General features: G+C 42.1%; 1 protein-coding gene across 1 annotated transcript in view; it reads left to right on the forward strand.

The window, feature by feature from the left end:
- The window catches only part of LOC136879303 (acylcarnitine hydrolase), a 221,895-nt gene that overhangs the window by 14,635 nt on the left and 183,523 nt on the right, over positions 1-23,737 (forward strand). The window contains exons 4-6 of the mRNA XM_068229051.1: positions 731-953; positions 4,518-4,740; positions 4,854-4,859. Coding sequence (XP_068085152.1) covers positions 731-953; positions 4,518-4,740; positions 4,854-4,859 — 452 coding nt within the window. The remainder of the gene's footprint in view (positions 1-730; positions 954-4,517; positions 4,741-4,853; positions 4,860-23,737) is intronic.

Genomic DNA, 23,737 nt, shown 5'->3' on the forward strand with positions numbered 1-23,737 from the left:
TAGCTGAACAATCTGTCACAGACACCAGATGAAGATGAAAACACGCCACGAGTTAACCGACCTTGAACATGGGATGATCATCGGCCCACGGCGCATGGGTGATAGCATCGCGGAGATTATACGCCAGTTCGGGTTTCCGAGGTCAACAGTGTCGAGGGTGGATCTTCAGTATCACAGAGAGAATATTACCACCCGCTTAAACCGCTGCACTGGAAGACCACAGGTGTTTAACAAACGGATATCACGTCACCTCCGCAGAACCATACTAGGCGCTCGACGGGCTACTGTGAGTCAGATCACCAGCCAGTTGAATGTTGGGTGTCAGGAACCCATTTCTACGAGGACTGTAAGGAGGCAGCTACACCGCATAGCCTTCACCAGCCGACGACCACCTCGTGTTCCTTTGCTGACACCCCGACACAGAGCTCAATGACGTGCATGGGCCCGCGAACATCGGAAATGGACCATGGAACAGTGGCGGCGTATCGTATGCTCCAATGAATCCCGGTTACAGTTGTGTCAAGCTGATGGGCGGGTGAGAGTGTGACGTATGTCCCACCAAACTATGGATTCTGGGTGTCAATGTTGTGTCCAGGTGGGAGGTGGCTCAGTTCTAGTCTGAGCAGCTTTCTCATAGTCGCAATTAGGCCCCATTTTCAGGCAGCAGGTACCGCTGACAGGTGCACGTTATGTGGACATTCTTTCAGACTGCATCCCTTTCTGGCCCTAGAGTATCCTGATGGAGTTGCAATGTTTCAGCAGGACAATGCGCCAAGTCACCGCTCTATGGTGGTAGGCTGGGGGTTGGAGGAGCACTCCAGTAATTTTACGAAGATAGATTGGCCCTCCCCCGATCTTAATCCAATCGAGTGGGATGCTGTTGATGCTGGTGTACGCTCCATGAACGCCACAGCAACTATACAAGACCAATTGTGGGTAGCAGTGCAAGATGCGTGGGTCTAGAACCTTCCAGAACGATTTCAAAACCTTGCAGAGTCGATGCCCAACCGTATTGCCGCCGTTTTGAGGGCTCGCGGAGGATCAACTCGTTATTAGCATCACTTTCATTGTCTCCCCATGACTTCTGACCACTCAGTGGGATTTTTATGACTAACTAAACTAAAGTATAACACAAACACACCTATCTGAATCATGATTATACATGAATTTATAAAAGAGAAATGCTTTGATTAGTATTTTTAATAATTAGTCATTCAGTTACAAAAGAACCCATAAACAGCTACTTTGAAGGCATGTCTACGTTTTATGCATGTGGGATTTCTTAATTGAAAAGCTACTTCCCTGTACTTCAAATTCCAGCAATTATTATTATTGGACCGTCGCAACAATACCTGCGAACAAAGACTAAAAATTAAACAAGCGATAGAGGAAGCGTGAGAAAAGTAGCGGAAATTATACTGAACTCCGGAAGACCATTTTAACAATCATGAATCATCGACAGTTTACTGTAAGTGATTCCACTTGACTGTCCTATTCACTGACTGATGTTAGTATTCAATTGTAAAGTGTGGGCTTTTTTATGAAACACCCTACAGTTTTGGAGAACTGATCCTGTTATTGTGTAGATCAGGTCCTCTCAGGGTGCATGCACCAGTGCATTGCGTGGCGCAAGGTGCAAATGACGACTTCATAAGGTTGACCAGAGTGCAGAACCCCACTCCTAGATTTTGAACAATAGCGCTATTTCTCTCTTTCCCTATGCCTGTCCCGTTCACTCCGCCTGTCTTCCCCTTCCTCACTTGCTCAGCAGCGCTCCATCATCCTAGCAGAGTTGAGCCGAGTTTAGCCAAGTCGCCCCGAGACAAGACGCTGGTCCGAACCCAGCCGATCCACGGTGCACAGAACCTCTGCGCCTCGGTTTGCACGCGTGAGATTTTGGGCGTTTGAGATACCCTGGTGTAGATATGTATATATTTACTATTTGCTTCACGTCGCACCGACAGGACGATGAGATAGGAAAGGGCCAGGAGTGAAAAGCGGTCGTGGCCTTAAGTCAGGTACCATCCCGTCATTTACCTTGAGAAGAAGCGGGAAACCACACAAAACCACTTCGAGGAGGGTTGAGGTGGAAATCGAACCCCTCTATTCAGTTGACCTCCTGAGGCTGAGTGGACCGCGTTCTAGTCCTCGTGCCACTTTGCAAATTTCGTGGCAAAGCCGGGAATCGAACCTGGACCTCCGGGGGTGGCACGTAATCGCATTAACCAGTGCACGAGAGAGGCGAACTCGTGTAGTTATAATTTGACATCCCTTCCAGCTTTAATTCTACCAGAGTGCCACATATGGCTGAAAAACGCATCGATATAAGTAAGTACTTACAACATTGACCCTGTGCTTTGTTAATGGTCATTGCGAAAGCAATATGTAACGTGAACTGCCTCCTTTGGAATTTGAAGGGCAGGTTACTCGCAGTAGACACCAAACCAAACCTAGGAAGCACCTGTAATGAGTCCTAATTTTATATCAACTTTATTTCATAGAGCCATCAGACTAACGAAGAAAGATGTGCATAGACAACTTTCACAGAACCCTCTATCGGGCTGACATAAAAAGATCAGCGGAGACAATATTTTTAGTCACCTACAAGCGTACAGTTAACTGCAAGGACCATCGCATCACATTATTCGGAAAAAATGAAAATTTTTCACAAGTAAATGACGTAATGAAATAAATAATATTTTTCTACAGGGACATTTTTATTATCTATTTAAGGGATTGCCACTCGTCCGGTCGCCTGCGCTGCGAGCCTGTCTTCCGCCAAGCACTTTGGCGTAATGCGGCCAGCGCTCGCCCCGCACTGAGTCATAGAGTGTTTTCGCACAACATTTCCTGTGCTTTATAAAGGTATTATGTATATTCATATGCTAGCATAACGAAAATGGCATTGGAACAACACACTGAGCACTAAACACGTGAACACTTGATTAAACTGAATCCCACGCTGATAAAACTCTCAGTAGATTGCAGAGGACAGGAACTTGTGGCGCCGAGAAGCGCAACACGGCAAAGTGATTGGCGGGAGACAAGCTCGCAGCGCGGGCGATCGGGTGAGCGACAGTCCCCTAAACAGATAAAGGAAATGTCCCTGTAATAACCATGAGATGGAGACCTTTCTTTTGATGTACAACGCATCGGTGTTAGTATTGCGGTTTTCTCACAATTTTGTATTACACGCTCAAATTATATACAGTATATAGATAACTGTTTCATATACCACAGCAATAAATAACTGCCATGGAGAAAGAGAAAATATGTCTGTACCTTTTATTAAAGTGCTAACAATGAACACGTTGGTGATAACCGGACTGTGTCCCACGTGCAAATACGAGCGTCTCCCAAATAAACTGCGAGTGAATCCGCCTGTAACAGAAAATCCGAAGGCGTCTAAACATCTTTTCCTGTGAGAAGGAAATTGAACGACAATTTGATAGGTTACTGTGAGTGGCTGTTATATCTAGCCTCGCGGCATGCAAATATCGTAAACAGATGCCACCCAGTAGCGTCGACAAGAACTGGGGCACGTCTTCTCTCTGCCATTTAGAAACGAAAGGGATCCTTTGTTTTTCAAAACAAGAGCAACGTGCACAGTAAAAATACGTCGCCAATGTAAATGCAAGGGAATGTATAGAAGAAACACGAATGGGGGAATAATATTTCATAACTTCAATTATACTCCCTGTGGGTGGGGATGGTAGAATACATCCACGGTATCCCTTGTCAATCCTAAGAGGCGACTAAATGAGACCCCAGGGGCTCTTAAATTGGAAGAGTGGGTTTTCAACCACGGGGCCCTTAGCTGACTTCTGGCATTGCTGTCACTTTCTTGTGCCACGTTTCTTACTTTCATCCAATGCAAGATTGGAAATAATAAAACACACAGCCGTTAATGGTATTTGAGTACTAATATTCTCTATAAACCGGATATCTATCCTATCCGATCTCCCTTGATCAACTATTGTTCTTTTCCGATCCGACGGTATTAGAGCATTCGAGGTCTTGGGATTCTTTCATTTTCATGCCCTTCGTGGCCCGTGTCTTTCTTTGGCCGATACCTTCATATTTCGAAGTGTCGAACGCATTCAGTTGGTTTCTCTCTGATTAGTCTTAATAGAGGATGGATACCTAGTTGTACTTCCTCTTAAAAAGTAATCACCACCACCACTTCAATTATATTTCTAAAACCGTGCAGGTGGCTGCTTAGTTTGGGTCACCGTAACTATGCGCTTGCATTCGGGAGATAGTGGTTTCGAACCCCACTGTCGACAGCCCTGAAGATGGTTTTCCGTTAATTAAAGCCATGGCCGCTTCCTTCCCAGTCTTAGCCCTTTCCTGTCCCATCGTCGCCATATAACCTACCTGTGTTGGTGCGAAGTAAAGTAAAATTGTAAATATGCATTTGTGAAGAGTGACTACTGCTTTCTGACCTCAAATTTCATGCGCTGTTAAGGTTTATAAGAATGATTCCGACGTGTGACTGGTATCTATAAATGTTACAGCTGTGATGGCCCTAATTTCCGAGGCCACTCACCCTATGATATGAGGGCTACAAGGAGACAGGTGTTCCGGACGTGTAGCTTGCTCCGAACCAGTGGGCATGTGGGTGGTGCCTCGTTCACCATGGTTGGTCGCTCTGAGTCTGTAGCCTACTTAGTTCGGATCGGTCCCCCATCACATGACCCACGACATCGCCTGTATCAGTGCTGTGCGCGTGCAATACTTGTGAGCGTCTTACGTAGAGGTGCTGACCTTCATTTTACTAACACAAGGTTATACCTCACTACGTTTATTAGTTCTTTACGTCATCTGAAGATTTATTTTAATTCTTCTTGCAGGGTCAAGTAAGTAACTTTAAACTTGTCCTTCTTGAATTCGAAGATTTTGTGTGCTGTTTCAGATCAGTTTTAAATATTCATATCATTCAATAGTTTGATGTCAGTGTTTATCCATTAGGCTCAGAATTATTTATTCATAATTTCAAACATTTTTTCTTGTATAACTAACTAGTGTATGACTAATTATCGAGGGCAAAGTAGTAAAAAAGTCCACGGCTGTGGGAAGATGCTAAAATTTGATGGCAACTTCAGTAACCACAGCATTGAAGGAGTTGCCGCTCATGATTCTACAGTCTTACCTTAACTTTAAAACATAGCGATAACTTTCTAAACCTTTGGCGAGAATTTAAAAGAAAATTTAAGATTTAGCAACAATACTTACGTTGTATATGATCATTCAACTGTGTTATTGACATTAGAATGAAAGATTGTGACGGAGATGGCGGGAAGCTAGATTTAGAACAGTTGCAAATACGAAAAGTAACGCTAATTTAATGTTTAAATTATTTTTCCTTTAAATGTATGGCAAATCACTGAGCACCAAGTTAATAGATTATTGTGTCTAATGGATGGAAATGAAACACTTATTATTTCAGTAGGGAATACATAAATATTACTCATCTTTCTCTGAAATCAACAGCAGGAAAATCTCGTGCCCCTCCTTCTAAACCCCCCTAGGTACGTTTTATTTTGAAGTCAAAAGTTATCTTAGGTGGTGAACTTTGAATCCACTGACACTTGTTCATAAAGAGGGTAAACCAAGTGTCTTCTCTAATGCCTTATAAACAACATTCTAAGACGTCTATATACAGTATATATATATATATATATATATATATATATGAGTTTTTCTTTACATTGCTCAGAATTTTAAAAGAATGGTATTTCTGTATCGGTAGTGTCAACAGTAACAAGGAAATGCACTTTCTAAATTTCAGTCATGTATGTATGTATGTATGTATGTATGTATGTATGTATGTATGTATGTATGTATGAGAAAATGGCTGAAAAGAATTTGATGAAAATCGGTATGTAAAGTCGGCGAACGACGCACTATAATATAGGCTACAAATAATTGTATTCATGCTGAGTGAAATGGTAGTTTAGGGGAAGGCCTAAAATTTAATTCTCAAATATTTATGTCATTAATGATCCTGTCGATAAATACTACATAACTAAAGTTATATAGAATTAAATTTCCGTTCATCTATGTCTTATACACTTTTACCGTACAAGCTATGATAATAGAGATATTCGTTAACTTCTGTTTGTGTTGCTAAGTCAATATCAGCGCCAAACCACGAGAAAATGGGAGAACAGATTTTAATGAAAATCGGTATGTAAAGTCTGGGAATACGGTGCTACAGTCTAGGTTATAAATTATTTTATTCACGCTGGATAAAATAGTACTTCAGGGGAAGGTGCCTAAAATGTATTTTAAATCATCATCATCATCATCTGTTTACCCTCCAGGTTCGGCTTTTCCCTCGGACTCAGCGAGGGATCCCACCTCTACCGCATCAAGGGCAGTGTGCTGGAGCTTCAGACTCTTGGTCTGGGGATACAACTGGGGAGAATGACCAGTACCTCGCCCAGGCGGCCTCAACTGCTATGCTGAACAGGGGCCTTGTGGAGGGATGGGAAGATTGGAAGGGATAGACAAGGAAGAGGGAAGGAAGCGGCCGTGGCCTTAAGTCAGGTACCATCCCGGCATTCGCCTGGAGGAGAAGTGGGAAACCACGGAAAACCACTTCGAGGATGGCTGAGGTGGGAATCGAACCCACCTCTACTCAGTTGACCTCCCGAGGCTGAGCGGACCCCGTTCCAGCCCTCGTACCACTTTTCAAATTTTCGTGGCAGAGCCGGGAATCAAACCCGGACCTCCGCGGGTGGCAGCTAATCACACTAACCACTACACCACAGAGGCGGACATGTATTTTAAATACCTATCGAAAAGTACTGCATGCGTTAACAAAGGTTATAGAGATTACAAGTCCCAATCATTGATGATTTAATACAGTTTTACCATACCAACTATGATAATGTAATAATTAGGAATAATGAATTTAGACTTTTGTAACTTAGTCCATATCGACGCTAAACCTTGTTAACGTGGAAATATTGCGTAACAGTGTTAACTGGCGATGGTTTTTGTCATGATTGTCTTGAGGTGAAAAACCGCGTGGTCGTCGGTCGGTATCTACAAGAAAAATGTGAAGATGATTATTAAAAATAAGAAAAATCGTGAAGGAAAGATCGCTTTAAGGAAAAGACAAGAGGGGGGACTGCCTTTAAATGCTCTAATATCCCAGAGTCGGAAGAAAACTAAATGTGAATGTCTACAATGTCGCAAGCTCATCAAACTGATCAACAATAACATTGCATTGATCATTGTTGTGATGTGATTTGTTTCTTCTGCTGCCACTCATCTCCGATAGATGGAATTACTGCTGCGTTCCGAATAAAGCAGCCTGACTGTATATTGGCGGAAAGTAGCTGGGGAATTAGACAACATTGCACACTCTACTGTATATGTTTATCCCGTCGATTTAGCTAGTACTCAATAACATAAGATTACAGCGTTTTGGTTTCAAAAAGCATCCATCAGTATTCGAAGAGGGATCCTGTTTAGTTTAAGTAATTTAACACACTAAGGTGGGGAGAATTTTATTGCCAATGAAAAACATTTTCCCTCTGAAGTAAAATTCACTGGAAATAAATTGGAGGGTTTAACATTAGGATTGCGATCTCTGACTTTAGTCGAAATACTGATAACGATGTCATATGTACTCCAACACAGTTCATAGTCATTGTTTTGGGATAAAAAGAGTTGCTGTCTGAAATACAATACTATAATGATTAAATGGCATTTAATAAGAAGCCAGCTTTCGTTATCTGAAATTGTAATCTATGGAACGAAGGGCCCTGTTCTTGCTAATTCCAAAAATTTCAATTTTTTTTTTTTTTTTATTACTAATGCAGAAGTCACCAAGAGTCGCTATGAGGTCTAGAAGACTTCTTCCCGTTTCAACCAATTTCTTCGCCAATTTTCAAGCAGGTTAACGACATACTGACACAATAAGCATGCTATAGTTTTTACGTCCCACTAAATATCTTTCACAGAACTCGATAGCTGCAGTCGCTTAAGTGCGGCCAGTATCCAGTAATCGGGAGATAGTGGGTTCAAGCCTCACTGTCGGCAGCCCTGAAGGTGGTTTTCCGTGGTTTCCCATTTTCACACCAGGCAAATGCTGCGGCCGTACCTTAATTAACTCCACGGCCGCTTCCTTCCACTTCCTAGGCCTTTCCTATCCCATCGTCGCCATAAGACATATGTGTCGGTGCGACGTAAAGCAAATAGCAGAAAAATATCTTTGACGGCCTTCGGTGACGCCGAGATGCCGAAATTGTGTCCCAAGGGTATTATTTTACGTGCCAGTAAATCAACCGACACGAGGTCCGACTCGTTGGCTGAACGGTCAGCGTACTGGCCTTCGGTTCAGAGGGTGCCGGGTTCGATTCCCGGCCGGGTCGGGGATTTTAATCTTCATTGGTTAATTCCAATGGCCCGGGGACTGGGTGTTTGTGCTGTACCCAACATCCCTGCAACTCACACACCACACATAACACTATCCTCCACCACAATAACACGCAGTTATCTACACATCGCAGATGCCGCCCACCTTCGTCAGAGGGTCTGCCTTACAAGGGCTGCACCCGGCTAGAAATAGCCACACGAAATTACTGTATATTATTACCGACACGAGGCTGTCGTATTTGAGCACTTTCAAACACCACGCAGCTGCGCCAGGAGCGAACCTGCCAAGTTGGGTTTAGAAGGCCAGCGCCTCAACCGTCTGAGCCACTCAACCCGGCACATACTGAAACATGGAACTTCGTGATATCTTATATTATGATAATCAACATTCGCTGTGGTCAGCATTTGGATAGCTAAACCGTGTGTTGTTGGCTACGGGAAGGGAGGATAGGATTTGACACCCTGCTCAGGGCGCCGGTCTGACAAGTCTACCACCGACTGAGTTGACTAGCATTTCTGAGATGGTGAGTTTGAGCTCCACCATCAGCAGCCCTGAGGATGTTTTTCCATTGTTTCCCCTTTTGACGCTAGACAATTAATTAAGACCATAACCACTTTCTTCCTAGTCCTAGTCTATCGTCCCCGAAAACCCATGTGTATTAGTGCACCATTAAATCGTTAACCTCTAACTCAGACACGTCCGCCGAACTGTACAGTAGGTCCCGATAAGGCATTACACTTTACTTTCAGCTTGCTATCAACCAAAATTCACGACATCATTCTGCAATTACGAAAGCACAAGCAAAGTGTCAGAGAATGAAGGTCCTTGAAGGAGTGGAATGTAAAAGCTTCCACGGCACGAAGTCGGGGGGGGGGGGTTTGAGTGGTTATCTCAATGTTCCTTCTCGTCCCGGGCTGCGTGGCTCATACAGTTAAGCCGCAGGTTCGATCTTGGCTCAGTCCGATGGTATTTAATGGTGCTCAAATACGTCAACCCCATGTGGGTAGATTTATCGGCACGTAAAAGATCTAGGCACCTAGGCGTTTCCGAAAACAAGTAGTTACTGGGACATATAACCAATAATATTTTAATTATTATAAATGCTCCTTTACCTTCTCCCCCCCCCCCCCAGGAATTGAACTGGTACACCTGCTCATTTTTATGTAGGTTTAGTGAATCTTTGGGCCACATGCATCTCCAGAGATGGAAATCTCATTTCTAAAATTTTCGACTTCCTAATGGGGAATCTACCCCACATCCTTTTGAGTGAACTAAACGCGGCTTTACCGCTTCGGGTAGGTAACCCCCGCAATTTAAAAGGTAACTTTGGGTACTGTCGAATGTTTGAGCCCAATATTTTTGAAACTAAGACTTGTCCACATTCACCAGAATGATGACAATAGGCCTACATAGTATTTGAATGATAGCCACAATGGATAAATTTATGTGAAAACCTTTTTAAATGAAATTTTCCGTTTTTACGATTTTAAATTCCATCTAAGGTAGGAGGTCCTTTGGTTAAATATCACACGACAAACAGCCCTGTAAAACCGCAAACATGCTTTGCCTTTAAGCGTTCGAGAAGTTATTTATTTTTTCCCAGTCGTTTAACGTCGAACACACCGAGGATGGGAAAGAGCAAGAATGAGGAAAGTAGCGGCCGTGGCCTCAAATACGGTACAGCCCAGAACATTTTCCTGGTGTGAAAATGGGAAACCACGGAAAACCATATTCAGCGCTGCGGATGGTGGGATTCAAACCAACCCTCTCCCGAATGCAAGCTCGCAGGGTCTGAGAAGTGAAGAGGTCCTAGACCTCCAGAAAAATTCTTCGACAGACAGTACACGGTCATTTTACAAGAACACCTCACCGCTTCAACGCTGCTTTATCAGGATAGCAAAAAAAAAAAAGAGATATAACAAGCATACTATGTAACCCTGGCATACTGTAGTCCAGGTTGTAGATGTTAGGCTTAAATGACATAAATAATGTAGCGAAAGAAACGAAATGTCATGTTGACATTGACGTTGACTGTCAGTAGGAATGGGGTCCTTCAACTCCTGTGTAACTGGCAGTAGTAAGGAGGGCCTACTATGGTAATGACTTTTCGATTTGACTGGAAGAAGGCAAGGGAACGTGCAATTTTCTTCAAAACTCCCCTACCCGATTGTATCCGGAAGTAGAAAAGGGAGCCTATCGTTGTAACGGAAATTCCCCAAATCGTTTGTGACTGCACAGTAAACAACTCGATTGTGAATGGCAGTAGGCAAGCGAGCCGTCCATTATCTTCACAACTCCGCAACTCGTAATTGACAATGGAAACAACTGTTTCTTGGATAACGCGAAGAGACATTCAATTTTTAAAAAAGCCTTATTCACTGCGTGTATAGTAATTTACTTCGATATCCGTATACGATGTAGAATACCGTAGTGAAGCACGGGTACATTTGCTAGTTACAATGTAATCAAGAAATACTATTATTGAATTAGATATGTAAACAAGATAACAAATTAGAAAAATGCATAATAAATAAAGTTAGCAATGCGCATCAAACAAAGAAAAAAATAAAGGAGTTATGAGAAAAGCAGTCTTAAATTTTGTATACGTCTTAGAGTTCCTGACATCAAGTGGAAGTGTATTCCACAGTGGCAACCCAGTCACAATGAAATATTTATTGTACTTAGAAGAGCGGTTAACGCGAATAGCGAGGAATTATGGAATGGGCAAAGGAAAGGAAATTTCGAAAAAAATATATAAGGGGAGATTTTTTCTAGAGTTCGATATAATGACATTTTTCGCCGCCCTTCGGGTTTCAGCCACGAAAGAGCTTTGTACGTAGGAGTTACGTGAGAATCGTAACTCAGACTAAAAACAAACCGAAGACTGGAGTTCATTGTTCGTTGCAGTGTTATAGTTTGTTCGCTAGTTGCGTCAACGAGGACTACGTCACAGTAGTCAAGTATAGGTAGTATAAGAGTCTCAATAAGTATCCTCACATCTTGTGTCAAAATGCCTTTATGCCGTTTTAATGGGTGGAGAGTTTCCCTGCCAACCATTTTTATCTGGAAGTTTTCATTTCTGACACGTATGGGATTACGCATTCCACTTAATTCATTCATGATCTTTTAAAGTCACTTCGATTCATTCAGGTGATCCGATATGTACTTTATAAAACGCGTTACATTACTGATAGCCTGAAAGGTTTCAATGTCTCTCTTTACGCACCAATAGTTAACTCTTGTGATAATTATACAGATGTATTCTCGGTTGTATACTCAATGTGCACTGCAAAACTTTGTTTTCACCACTTCATGAATGTTGCTACAGAATCAAATTCAAGCCTTTGGATATCTCATAAATGCAAATATGGACTTGCACCACTTGGGGAACAAAAGAATCAGATGATCCTTTTATCTCACGACATATCCTGTCAGCGGCGTGTGAGGTAGCTAGTGAGTCATGCAACACTGTATTTAATCGAAAATGTCACTGTTAGAGTGAAAGGATCTTCCCGGAAATGATGATTCAGTCGTAAAAGCGGAGAAAGTACTATATCTCTGACAATTAGTCACTGACATAGACATTAAAGTAAGCCGAACGATAAGATCGCATTACTCATTTACAGAGTAGAACATCGTATAGTACATGTATACTATCAATCGGGTGTACAGTCGTTATTCCAAATGAGGTCATGTGACCATATTTTCTGAAGCTGAAACCGGAATATTTACAAATACCCAGAGCTTCGCAGCCCCAAACTCCTCTTAATCGTCACTCAAAATAAGAATTAATGCTTGGTATTGTGTAATCTCCTCGCAGGTACACTTTTCTTAGAAACAATTTGAAACTACACTCGAAACCGTTTGTTGCGAGATCGCTTTTATCGACGTATTTGATATAACGGCGAAATCTAACGACCCCGTCTAAATCCTATATAAGCACTGTACTTTTTTAAAAAAATCGCTTAGTACGACATTGCTTATTACGACATATCGTATCAAACGGCTATTTTTATCACATTTTCGGTCAATAATGTATGGACTGTAATGTCCGATGTTTATTTTTGTTTGTTACGCGTTTGGGGATTTGCTGACAACAATGTAGAGCTTATTTTCAAACCTTTTTTTTTTTCTTTCTTTTTTTTTTCAGTCTGTCTGTTAAAGTCAAGGCAAGCATCGCTGTGAAGATGTCGCAAATGAAAGAGAAAAATGTTTAATACAGAACAAAAGTCACACAACATATAGCCCGCCTGGTGGCCATGATCGTTAAGGCACTGAAGTTTAAACGGTGTGACACCGAGGTTAGCCGGTTCGAGTCCCATTGGTCGAAAAAAAGTTTTCACCATCAGAATGTTGGGCGGCAGGGTAGGGGAGGTGGTGGTATACAATTTCTAATAACTAGATTGCGCGCCAAAAGACTGGATTACATTCCAAACCTCTCCGCAGTGCTTATATGGAGAGAGGGCATATGACGCTGTTGATGGTGATTCGTCCGTCGGTAAGCCTTGAGCAGATTCCTTGGTGCTATTCGACAGCAGTAGGCTATGTGCCGGCACCGGGTTTCACCTTAGTATATTCATAAACTTGTATTGTGTTATAAGTAGACGCTACATAAAGGGGCTTTTCAGCCTCAGTGGCATGTATATAATCATTATCAATAAATTCAATTGAATTCAATTCAATTCAATTCAATTCCTACTATCATATATCACGCCATTGATTTCATCACATTAACTCCTCTGATGAGGTTGACGTCAGGAAGGGCATCCGGTCATAAAAACCCGCCACGATAGATTCATCTCACCTCATACCCGACCTCGTAGGGAAATGGGATAATGGTTGGACAAAAAAAAAGTCACACATAATATGGCGATTACAAAATGAGGAAACAAGTGTCAGCGTCGTGAAGGAATTGGATGTATCATACTCAACGATTTCTACAACTGAAGGCAAAAGAAGATAGAAAATGGTGAATGTGTCTAAATATGATGTGTGTGTGTAATAAGGGGATGTATAAGCCATTGCCGCATATGGTAGTAACTTGTGCATGTGTCTTACGTCATTAGTTTAGTTGGTAGGAAGTTCAAAAGGTAGAGCCACAGTCCAATGTGCCCTAGTGATGGGACATTCGATTCATTTTACTGAATCGATTCATTTGATTCCGTTCACGTTACTGAATCGATACAGTGATCCGATTCACGGTACATTAGTCACCGCTCCTACTGCATCTGTGTAGTATGTGCTGGTAAGACAGCAGCAACAGCATTCAGTGCTCGCAGCTGCCATCTGGTCTTCATACTATGAACTTCTTTCTTAGAAAAAAATGCTAGTCACTCTAATACATCAAAGGTTTCCAGCGACGCAGGGTAGGAAAGGTTAGAATTGGGAAGGTAGCAGCCATTGCTTGAATTAAGGTACAGTCCCAGGATTTCCTGGTGTGAAAATGGGGAAACTACGGAAAACCATCTTAACGGCTGCCGACGGTGGGATTCAAACCCACCATCCCCCGAATGCAAGCGCATAGCTACGCGATACTAACCGCACGACAACTCGCTCAGTCATTTTATAAAATATGTATTTTTCTATCAGCTGAGGATTTTTTTAAATCGTCATATTTTGTATAGGCTACCCGAGATGTACAGTAGCCCGCTGGTTTTCTTATTCAACATACTGTTGGTTGCGTCTGTCCACATATGATTGAAGTCTTGTGCAACGATGTGACATATGAACTGAGAGAATACTGAACTGTTCTTCCCAATATAAAACAGGTACTTTTGAGTGGTCATGAGCATGATTCATAGTCGTAGGGCAGGTTAGAGTCGAGTTTAATTGTCAAATGTCAACTAAGTTATAATACTAAGATTCATTAAACTAATAAATAGTATAACTTACTAGCTACTTCAGAATTCTGTTTTAACTACCTTTTTAACACTGCAAATAAATCTATTTAAAGCTCCCTGTAAGAAGAGGACAGTGAATGCAACTGGGTATTATTTTCAAATGAGCTGAGCTCGAGAGGCCATTATAGCATAGGATTCTTTCGGTGTGCCATGGCTCACTGTATGTCTCGCTGCAGCGGAAGCTCGGCTCTGCGCCAGTGTCCAGTGAGCCGATAAGGAGCCGTGTGTATCTTGTGTCTCACTGAGCCGCGCTCGTTCACGATTCTTTCGATGTGCCATGATTCACTGTCTCACTGCAGTGGAAGCTCGGCTCCCCGTCAACGTCCAGTGAGCGCACACCTCAGCACTGTCCGCTGGGAGTAAGCTGAATCGTGTTCCGTGAGCTCGCCGTTCCTGTCAATCGATTCACTCGGACACTTGAATGAATCGATACACTGCTTCGAATCATGCATTCAGTAACCAACCCTAATGTGCCCAGCTAAGTTTGGTGGGGAAGATGAATGTGCCAGCGACTCGCGCTGCAATTCTTCTGTTTTTTCTGTGTTGTCCATTGTGTCAGTGTGCTATCACTCTTGTGTTTTCTAATTTCTGAGCCACTTAATTAAAGAAATGAAATTTACAGAAGCTAAATATTGTTATGTAATCGTATAAAATGCATTGGATGTAGTATACTTGCACGTCAAAGGGCGTTGGTAATCATAAATTCCTGGTCTCCTTTGGTAGAAAAGGGTGATAGTGCCATTGTGTTCTGAAACTCTATTATTGGCGTTTACTCAAAAACATGTTTCTGGTACTTCCATCCTTTTTCCATCTTTGGTTCTCAATTTTGAAGGACAGAGGGAACAACTCATTTATTAGCCAAGATCGTGTGCGACATTATTGATCACTTTGCATTGTTGCTTCTTTGTTCCTCACTTATTATTTTACATTTTACTAGCATATTATTGCTGTACGTACTGTGTAAACATTAAAAGAACAATTCTTTATAGTCCCACTACACAAATATTTCTAGAAAATAGATCTCAGAGAACTGGAGTAGGCGAAGTTTTATCGGACCTTGCATTAATTAAGAGGAGAATTCATCGAGGCAGTATTATTGGACCTTTATGTTTATATATATATATAAATGATATGAGTAAAGAAGTGGAATCAGACATCAGGCTTTTTGCGGATGATGTTATTCTGTATAGAGTAATAAATAAGTTACAAGATTGTGAGCAACTGCAAAATGACCTCGATAATGTTGTGAGACGGACAGCAGGCAATTGTATGGTGATAAGCGGGGTTACAAGTCTGCTTGTGAGTTTCACAAATAGGAAAAGTCCCCAAGTCCCCTCAGTTTTAATTACCGCCTTGATAGGGTGAAGGTTCCTTATGGTGATCACTGTAAGTACCTAGGTGTTAATATAAAGAAATACCTCCATTGGGGTAATTACATAAATGGGATTGTAAATAAAGGATACAGATCTCTGCACATGGTTATGAGGGTATTTAGGGGTTTTGAAGTAAGGATGTAAAAGGTAGGGCATACAAGTCTCCTGTAAGACCCCAAATAAAGGATAGTTCCTGTGTATGGGACCCTCACCAGGATTATTTGATTCAAGAAATCCAAAGGAAAGCAACTCGATTTGTTCTGTGTGATTTCCGACAAAAGAGTAGCGTTACAGAAATGTTGCAAAGTTTGGGTTGGGAAGACTTGGGAGAAAGGAGACAAGCTGCTCGGCTAAGTGGTATGTTGCGAGCTGTCAGTGGAGAAATGGCGTGGAATGGCATTAGTATACGAATAAGTTTGAGTGATGTCTTTAAAAGTAGGAAAGATCACAATATGAAGATAAAGTGGGAATTCAAGGGGACAAATTGGGGCAAATATTATTTTATATGACGGGGAGTTAGGAATTGGAATAAGTTACCAAGGGAGATGTTCAGTAAATTTCCAATTTCTTTGACATCATTCAAGAAAAGGCTAGGAAAACAACAGACAGGGAATCTGTCACCTGGGTGACTGTCCTAAATGCAGATTAGTAGTGACTGATTGATAACAGAGTCGTTCTTCGTTCTTCAAATACAGTACTTATTTCACTTACGCTTTTTGAAGTCTCAACGTAATTCTGTTAATTAACCCTGTAAGTGTGCAGCCTAAAACTTATAGATATGCTATTTTTTGAAGAAAAAAAAAGACAGAAAAAGACCAGTTTGTGCGGCTCTTTCGCGTATAACGACCCTAAAATGGTGGTCACTTCTGAGTCGTTACATCCGGTTTTGACGGTATGTTGCTTGTTGTGGGTTTCCATAGAGTTTGGTCTGGATGAGAGGTGAATTATATTTTGATAATAAGTAAAATTAAGTCTGACGAAATATTAAATGTGAGGACCATACAATAACAAGCACTTAATTTTTTTGAGTGACTATACTTTTCGAAATTTGCTTTACGTCGCACCAACACAAATTGGTCTTATGGCGACGATAGGATAGGAAAGGAGTGATAAGAAAGTTATCATCGGCTTAATTAAGGTACAGCTCCTGCATTTGTCTGGTGTGAAAATGGGAAACCACGGAGAACCATCTTCAGGGCTGCCGCCAGTGGGGGATTAGTCTCACTATCTCCCGAACACAAGCTCACAGTTGCGCGACCCGCACTGCCAACGCGCTCGGTTGAGTGACTATATTTGTATGTTGCACTCGAAATAAACTGTCAACGTAATATGTCGTGCTCGGTACGTATAGTAGGGCGCTAAGAAGCTCGTCACCCCCCCCCCCCGCAATAATTGAAAATGAGAACCTCGTTTCCTAATTAGGAATGTTCCAAGTTTATTTCGTAGTACAAGGTTGTATATTCCTACAATAAACAGCAACGACAATAAGAATAAGAATAAGAATTTACATGATTTAATTTTCAAATCCGAAGAAATAAAATTATTACACGTATATGATACGAACACACACACACACACACACACACACACACACACAAGAAATGCATCGAATATTATTCCAATTATAGTAACCAAAACACGCTGACCGTCACAATACTAAGAAGTAATCTCGTTCCTAGGACCAAATAATGTACTACTATTTACAATTCAACCGTACATCGTAAGTCTACTTAGCTTCACTGACTGCCGAGAGTTATAAACAGGCTCTAAATTTCAGTATTTAGTGTTTAAACAAGGAGGATCTTCGCTGACTACTACCTTATCAGATCTGGCTAATTACTTCAAAAGCCCTGTTGATTGTTGTGAGTGGCATCAAGGAATGGTTATTATTGGAACGGGTTGGAAATTCCACATTCTTTCAGAAATAACTACTGTACTCCTATTGCATTACGATGGCCTAAGTTTGGAATAACCCTCTGTAATACAAACAATACTGTGTCATGTGCTATAGCTTTATCAGTATGTAAACTCAGTCTTCAGATACTGAATTAAGAAACAGTCATGGGCCCCTCACAAGCCATGGGCCCCCGTGGGGTCTGCGCGGTCCTTATCGCCGTCACTGTCTCTTCTCTTAGTAAATCGGTTTGATCCTCTACAGCCCCACCAACAGCTGTCATATATAGCCTAGGTGTCACTAAAGAGGCATACTTGGGAAATGAGGACTGAGGTAGTTTCTCGTTGCTTTCCTCACTGATCCAGAAGTTTTGCTATTACATATCAGTCTGCCAAGCCCACTGAAATTCAGGCACCAACTGACCCTATGAGCAATGTTTTCATCCGTTCGTAACAGGGACTGGCTGCATAAGGTATGGTATTACTAGAATTGCTCATACTTCGGTCACTTTCATATTGTCAAAGCCAAGGATGAGACCGGGACAGATCAATGAAAGTAACAAATTTATTCTAGCCCATACCAGAAGACATAGTGCACTGTCAACACTACATTCTGCCAGAAAAGGCATAAATAACTTCGGCTGTATCAGGTCAGAATAAAATATGCAATACGACATTTCGACCTATAGTTGCCATTTCTGCGTACATTCTGTGTGTGTGTGTGTGTGTGTGTGTGTGTGTGTGTGTGTGTGTGTGTGTGTGTGTGTGTGTGTGTGTGTGTGTGTGTGTGTGTGTGTGTGTGTGTGTGTGTGTGTGTGTGCAGGTAGAGAAACTTCCTCTTTTTTCCGAAATATGCCTGACTTCTTTGACATAACTTAATTACAAATATATCGACCAGAACAGATAGCGTAGCAACAAATATCACACAGTGAGTATAGTGGTCTGATGACCACAATGTCCTAAACACTGAAGTAACAACTTCTGTAACAAAGACCTTGCAACGCATGCCACACTCATTAACCGCCATTTCTAGCTAGTCTATCCAATGCCTATTGCAGCAGAATCACACAAAAAGAAATTCTCATAACCGTTACTCCTAATTGAGTAAGTTTGCTCTCTGCCATCAGTTCCCTGATAGGCTCTGCTTTATTATCTTAAATAAATTGTCTTCAGCATAGGATGAGTTGAAGAGCAACCCTACTGCGTTTTAAATTTCTGCTATTGTTCGCACAAGGAATACAAACGCATGCAAAACGAGGGTGCGTTTAATACAGAATGCTTATCAATATTATAATAATGTTGTACGTACGCACTCCCCTTACAATTGTACGATGACGAACTATAGTGAGAATACTTTCCACAATGATATTAACAATAGATTAAAAAAGTGAAGAGTGCGTTAACGAATTACTTGCGTCTTCTTAACTGGCTGCAGAAATACATCGTGGCCATTTAATTGTAAAATGTGTCATTGAATCAGATTCAAAAATGTCGTGTATATAAAAGCAAAATTAAGATTTTTTCCCTCCCGAAATATCACTCATGCCCACCTAGTGAGTAGTATATATATATATATTATTTTGTATATTATACAAAAATTACTTTATATGTAAATTAGCCTTCTTACCATTATTCCAAAACTGTTCATTCCATTTACATTTTATAAAATACAGTAACTAATAAAGAAGTAATGAAACGTACGAATGGGGATTGAGAATTGCTAATTACGGATTCAAGGAGAAAGAGGTTGAATACCTGGAACGGACTTGCGAAATTCCTAATATTAACTTTTCTGCCGACAGTCGACTACAAATAGCAACCAACTGGACAGAAATGCAAAATGTCGTTGCCAAAAGCTGTTAATGAAGAAGAAGAAGACAATATATAAATATGTTGAGATACCTGCGGACCGAGCAAGTTGGTCACGCGATTCAGGTCGCGTAGCTGTCAGCTTGCATTCGGGAGATGGTGGGTTCGAACCGCAATGTTGGCATCTTTGAGTATGGTTTTTCGTGGTTTATCATTTCCACACCAGTAAAATGCTGGGGCTGAAACTTAATTAAGGCCACGGCCACTTCCTTCCCTGTCCTAGCCCTGTCTTACCCCTCGTCTCCAAAATACATGTCTGTGGGTTGGCATCCACGAGGTCCTTAGCTGAGTCTTGTCATTGCCAGGCTGCTCACTTTCATCTATCCTATCAGATCTCCCTTCGTCAACTCTTGTTGTTTTCTGAGGCCTAGGGAGTCTTTCATTTTCACGCCTGTCATGCCCCTTCTCTTTATTTTACGGATGCCTTCATCCATTGATGCGTTAGGACATCTTCCATGTTTCCACCGATTAGTGTTAAGAGGATGGCTGTACTTCCTCTTAAAACAGTAATCACTACCACCATGTCTGACTCGTTGGCTGAACGGTCAGCGCCCTGGCCTTCGGTTCAGAGGGTCCCGGGTTCGATTCCCGGCCGGGTCGGGGATTTTAACCTTAATTGGTTAATTCCTACGGCACGGGGACTGGGTGTATGTGTTGTCTTCATCATCATTTCATCCTCATCATGACACGCAGGTCGCCTACGGGAGTCTAATAGAAAGACGTGCACCTGGCGAGGCGAACCCGTGTTGGGATATCCCGGCATTTTTACTACCACCATCTAGCGAAGTAGTCGTATGCTGGTAAAAAATGTTTAAGTATAAATGTCAGTACTGCAGCCTTTGATTCAGAGGATTCCGGGATTTATTCCTCGTCGGGATGGGGATTTCAGCTTCGTCTCGTTAAATCCCCTAACTCGGAGAGTGGACGTGTGCGTTTGTTTCAAGAAATACCGTCACATTTATGCACAGAATACGCTATCAACCAGGACAGAAAATGCCATAGTGAATACATCCTTACATTTAAGGGTTGTCACAGAAAAGGAATCCGGCAGTAAAACTGGACAAGTTCACATGTGATATAAAGTCATCTTGTAGGCCCTTGGAGGAGTGGACACTATCCGTAACCTCGACACATGGTGAGGCAGCGTGGTTAACTCTACGCCTGGCCGCCTTCGTCCCCAGAAATTAACCTGAGACTCATTTTTGGCGAAGGCTGGGTGAACCTCAGGGTCATGTGCACCTCCGGGAGAGAAAATTTCGTTTCTTAAACTTTTTACCTCCTGTCGGGCAATCGAATTTATTTCCTTCCGGCTGAACCAAGCACGCCTTTACTACCTCGGCCAGGTAGGTGGGAACATTGGCAGGAGACTCCGTTGGCCAAAACACAGTCGACATCTTCGGGCGATGGCAGAAGAATTCTCACCTTATAGATGGGACCCGTGGAGTTCATGATTCTGAATGCCTTCTTGACTGGGATGCCTTCCACGTAGAGTTCGGAGAGTAGTGTTTCTTCTGTGATAGAGGGGTCAACACCACGTATTACACAGCTGAGAAGGCGGTAGCGTGGTTCGGGAGGGGGAACTTTCGATGGACTGAGGTGGGAGTAGTTGAAAGGGGGTACTTGATCCAAGCTGGTGGGCTCCTATTGGAGTGGTGAGTTGAGTAGCCGCATGTTAAATCTGAGCAGAGTGGAGAAAATGGTGTGGGGAAAATTGGAACTCGGGAGCAGGGTTGGAGAGTAGAAATGAGTGCGTAACTGACGGGGTAGGATACAGCAAACGGGAATGTTTGACGGGGCGTCTTGTGCCGGATACAGATGAAAGTCAAAGCGGAGAGGGGGGGGGGGTGTTGGTGGGGTGTGGTGATAGATGGCGTCCGTGGACGGCGGTGGTGCACTTGTAATGCCTGTCGATGGTGCAGGTTCAGGGTCCAAAACAAGGAGTCGTGGAGCTTGTTCTTCCTCCGGAGCAGACTGTGCAGAAAACACCTTAAGCTGGAATTGAACTATAGTGTTTTCCCCCAGCGGAGTTGGTTTCATGGGAAGAAAACTGTCCTGGTATTCAGGAGCGGCAAAACTGGACGTTACGGCTGAGTGATAAGCTGTTGCGGCTGTTTGACTGAAGTCAGTGGCGGCGGTGGTTGTGGTGGTGGTGGTGGTGGTGGTGGTGGTGGTGGTTGCTGTAGTGGTGACTGGACAAGAAGGTGAAAAGCGATAAATTACGGAGAGTGATTTTACTGGAGCCTGAAGAAATACGGTACTGCTGACGAAGAGCTCGCCCTGAGGTGATACCTCTCGGATTTTCTTCTGTCCACCTGATCAGAACAATATTTTAATATGGAATGCCCTGCTTGCCTAGGTTAGGGTGTAGAAAAACCGTTGGACGGCGAAGGATGTAATTGCCGTACAAGAAAGCATGTAATAAGCACAAATGGAGTGCCGACATACTAGGGGAAAATTATATCTGCACTTGCTAAATATGCCCTTGTACCCCAGCATGACCAGAAACATGGCTTCCGATTGAGGTAAATAAAATTCAGGAACTCAATCACCAAAAATTATCAGTGGTTCGTCACTGACGAGCCCATGCCGCACGGGGGTGAACACAGGCAATTGTTTAACATCAGTTGGAATGTTTGGTCAGTATTCAAATCTTAACATCAGTTGGAATGTTTGGTCAGTATTCAAATCTGATTAATTCAGACTTCAATGCGGGAGGAGCCTCTGGAAATCCTTGTCAGAAATAGCTAAAATAATTGTATTCCTTTCTATATAACAAGATCATTAGTAGCGACAGAAATTGGCGAGCAGACGACCACAAGAGAATGAGTAAAAACCAATATTGTTGATTACCTGATAACTAGGTAAACGTGACGAAAACTTGGGGTAGGTAATGTTTTTCTCCATCTGAAACACGTTCTTATTTCACCATATGATACAACTGTGCATGACGGAAGAGCTTTATACACGGAAATGCCTGTGTTCGAATCCCGTAACAGGATGTAGTCTTCTATTCATGGCCATGGTTGTGTAACACGCGTCCTGTCAGCTGACCACGACAGCTCGCAGGTGGTGCCGCACTGGGCACGTTACAAAGATAGACGTAGTTTTAGCAGGAAATAATCAAAGAGATAATTAGTTGTGTCAGACAACAAACGAAGTTGTTAGAGGCGCACGCGATACTGATCGCATTCTTCTGGACAGTTAGTAACATTATTATAGTGTTGAAGCATATTACAATGTGGACTAGAAACGCACAGTTTGTATAGTCTAACATCAGGAAACTTCAAACACTGCCAGTCCACGACATAAAAATACTCCTGCGGTAAGTATCAGTAATACAAACCTCGAGATTATTCTGTAAACACAATTGAACCGTTTTCAAGAGATCAAGTCTCATTTAAGTTCTACTAATAAGCAACGTGGTTTAAAATTTCACAAATAATACATTGTATATCAAGTAAGAAGATTATCTACGCACAGGCTATGAAGGTCCTTGGAGGAGTGGAAGTTAAAGGCTTTTCACTGTCCGTAACCTCGGCACTTGGTGTGGTAGAATGGTTAGCTCTATACCCGGCCGCCTTTGCCCCCAGGAATTAACCTGGTACTCATGTTTGGTGTAGGATGATGGAACCTCAGGGCTATATGCACCTCCGTAAGTGTAAATTTCCTGTCTTAAATTTGTCGACCTCCTGTCAGGAAATCGAACTTATGCCCTTCCGTGGGGTGAACCGAGCACGCCTTTACCGCCTCGGCCAGGCAGTCCCTAATACAATGTATAGTCACTCAAAAAGTAATGAGCGTATGCCATTGTATGTTTCTCGATTTAATATTTTAATACATGAACCATTAATTATAATAATTATCAAAACATAATTCACCTCCCATATAGATACAAACCTTATGGAAACACACAATAAACAATAAACGTAAAATTTGTTTCTAAGAAAAATGTAGTTGCGAGGAACTAAATACCATGCGTTCATTCTTTAGACTGCACATATATCGAAGCCATTAATCATCGAGTACTTAGAAAGTGATGGATAGAATTTTGAACGAAACATTTCCTTACAGCAAAACCGAATGCTTACTCTAGGGTAGGTTTTAATTAAAGCATTTAATCAAAAAAAATTATCTGAAATAATATTTTCATGGCATTCATTTTTGTATAATATACTTCTATACCAGGCAGCCTGCGATCGCCGTACTTTATACTTATAAATGTCTCGCATGCACAAATGATGAATGGGATGTCTACTAACTGATTTTCACAAGGGCACTACTACCAGCAGGCAGGTTACGTCAGAATATGA

Source organism: Anabrus simplex, chromosome 8 (assembly GCF_040414725.1).
Source record: "Anabrus simplex isolate iqAnaSimp1 chromosome 8, ASM4041472v1, whole genome shotgun sequence".
NCBI classification, from domain to species: domain Eukaryota; kingdom Metazoa; phylum Arthropoda; class Insecta; order Orthoptera; family Tettigoniidae; genus Anabrus; species Anabrus simplex.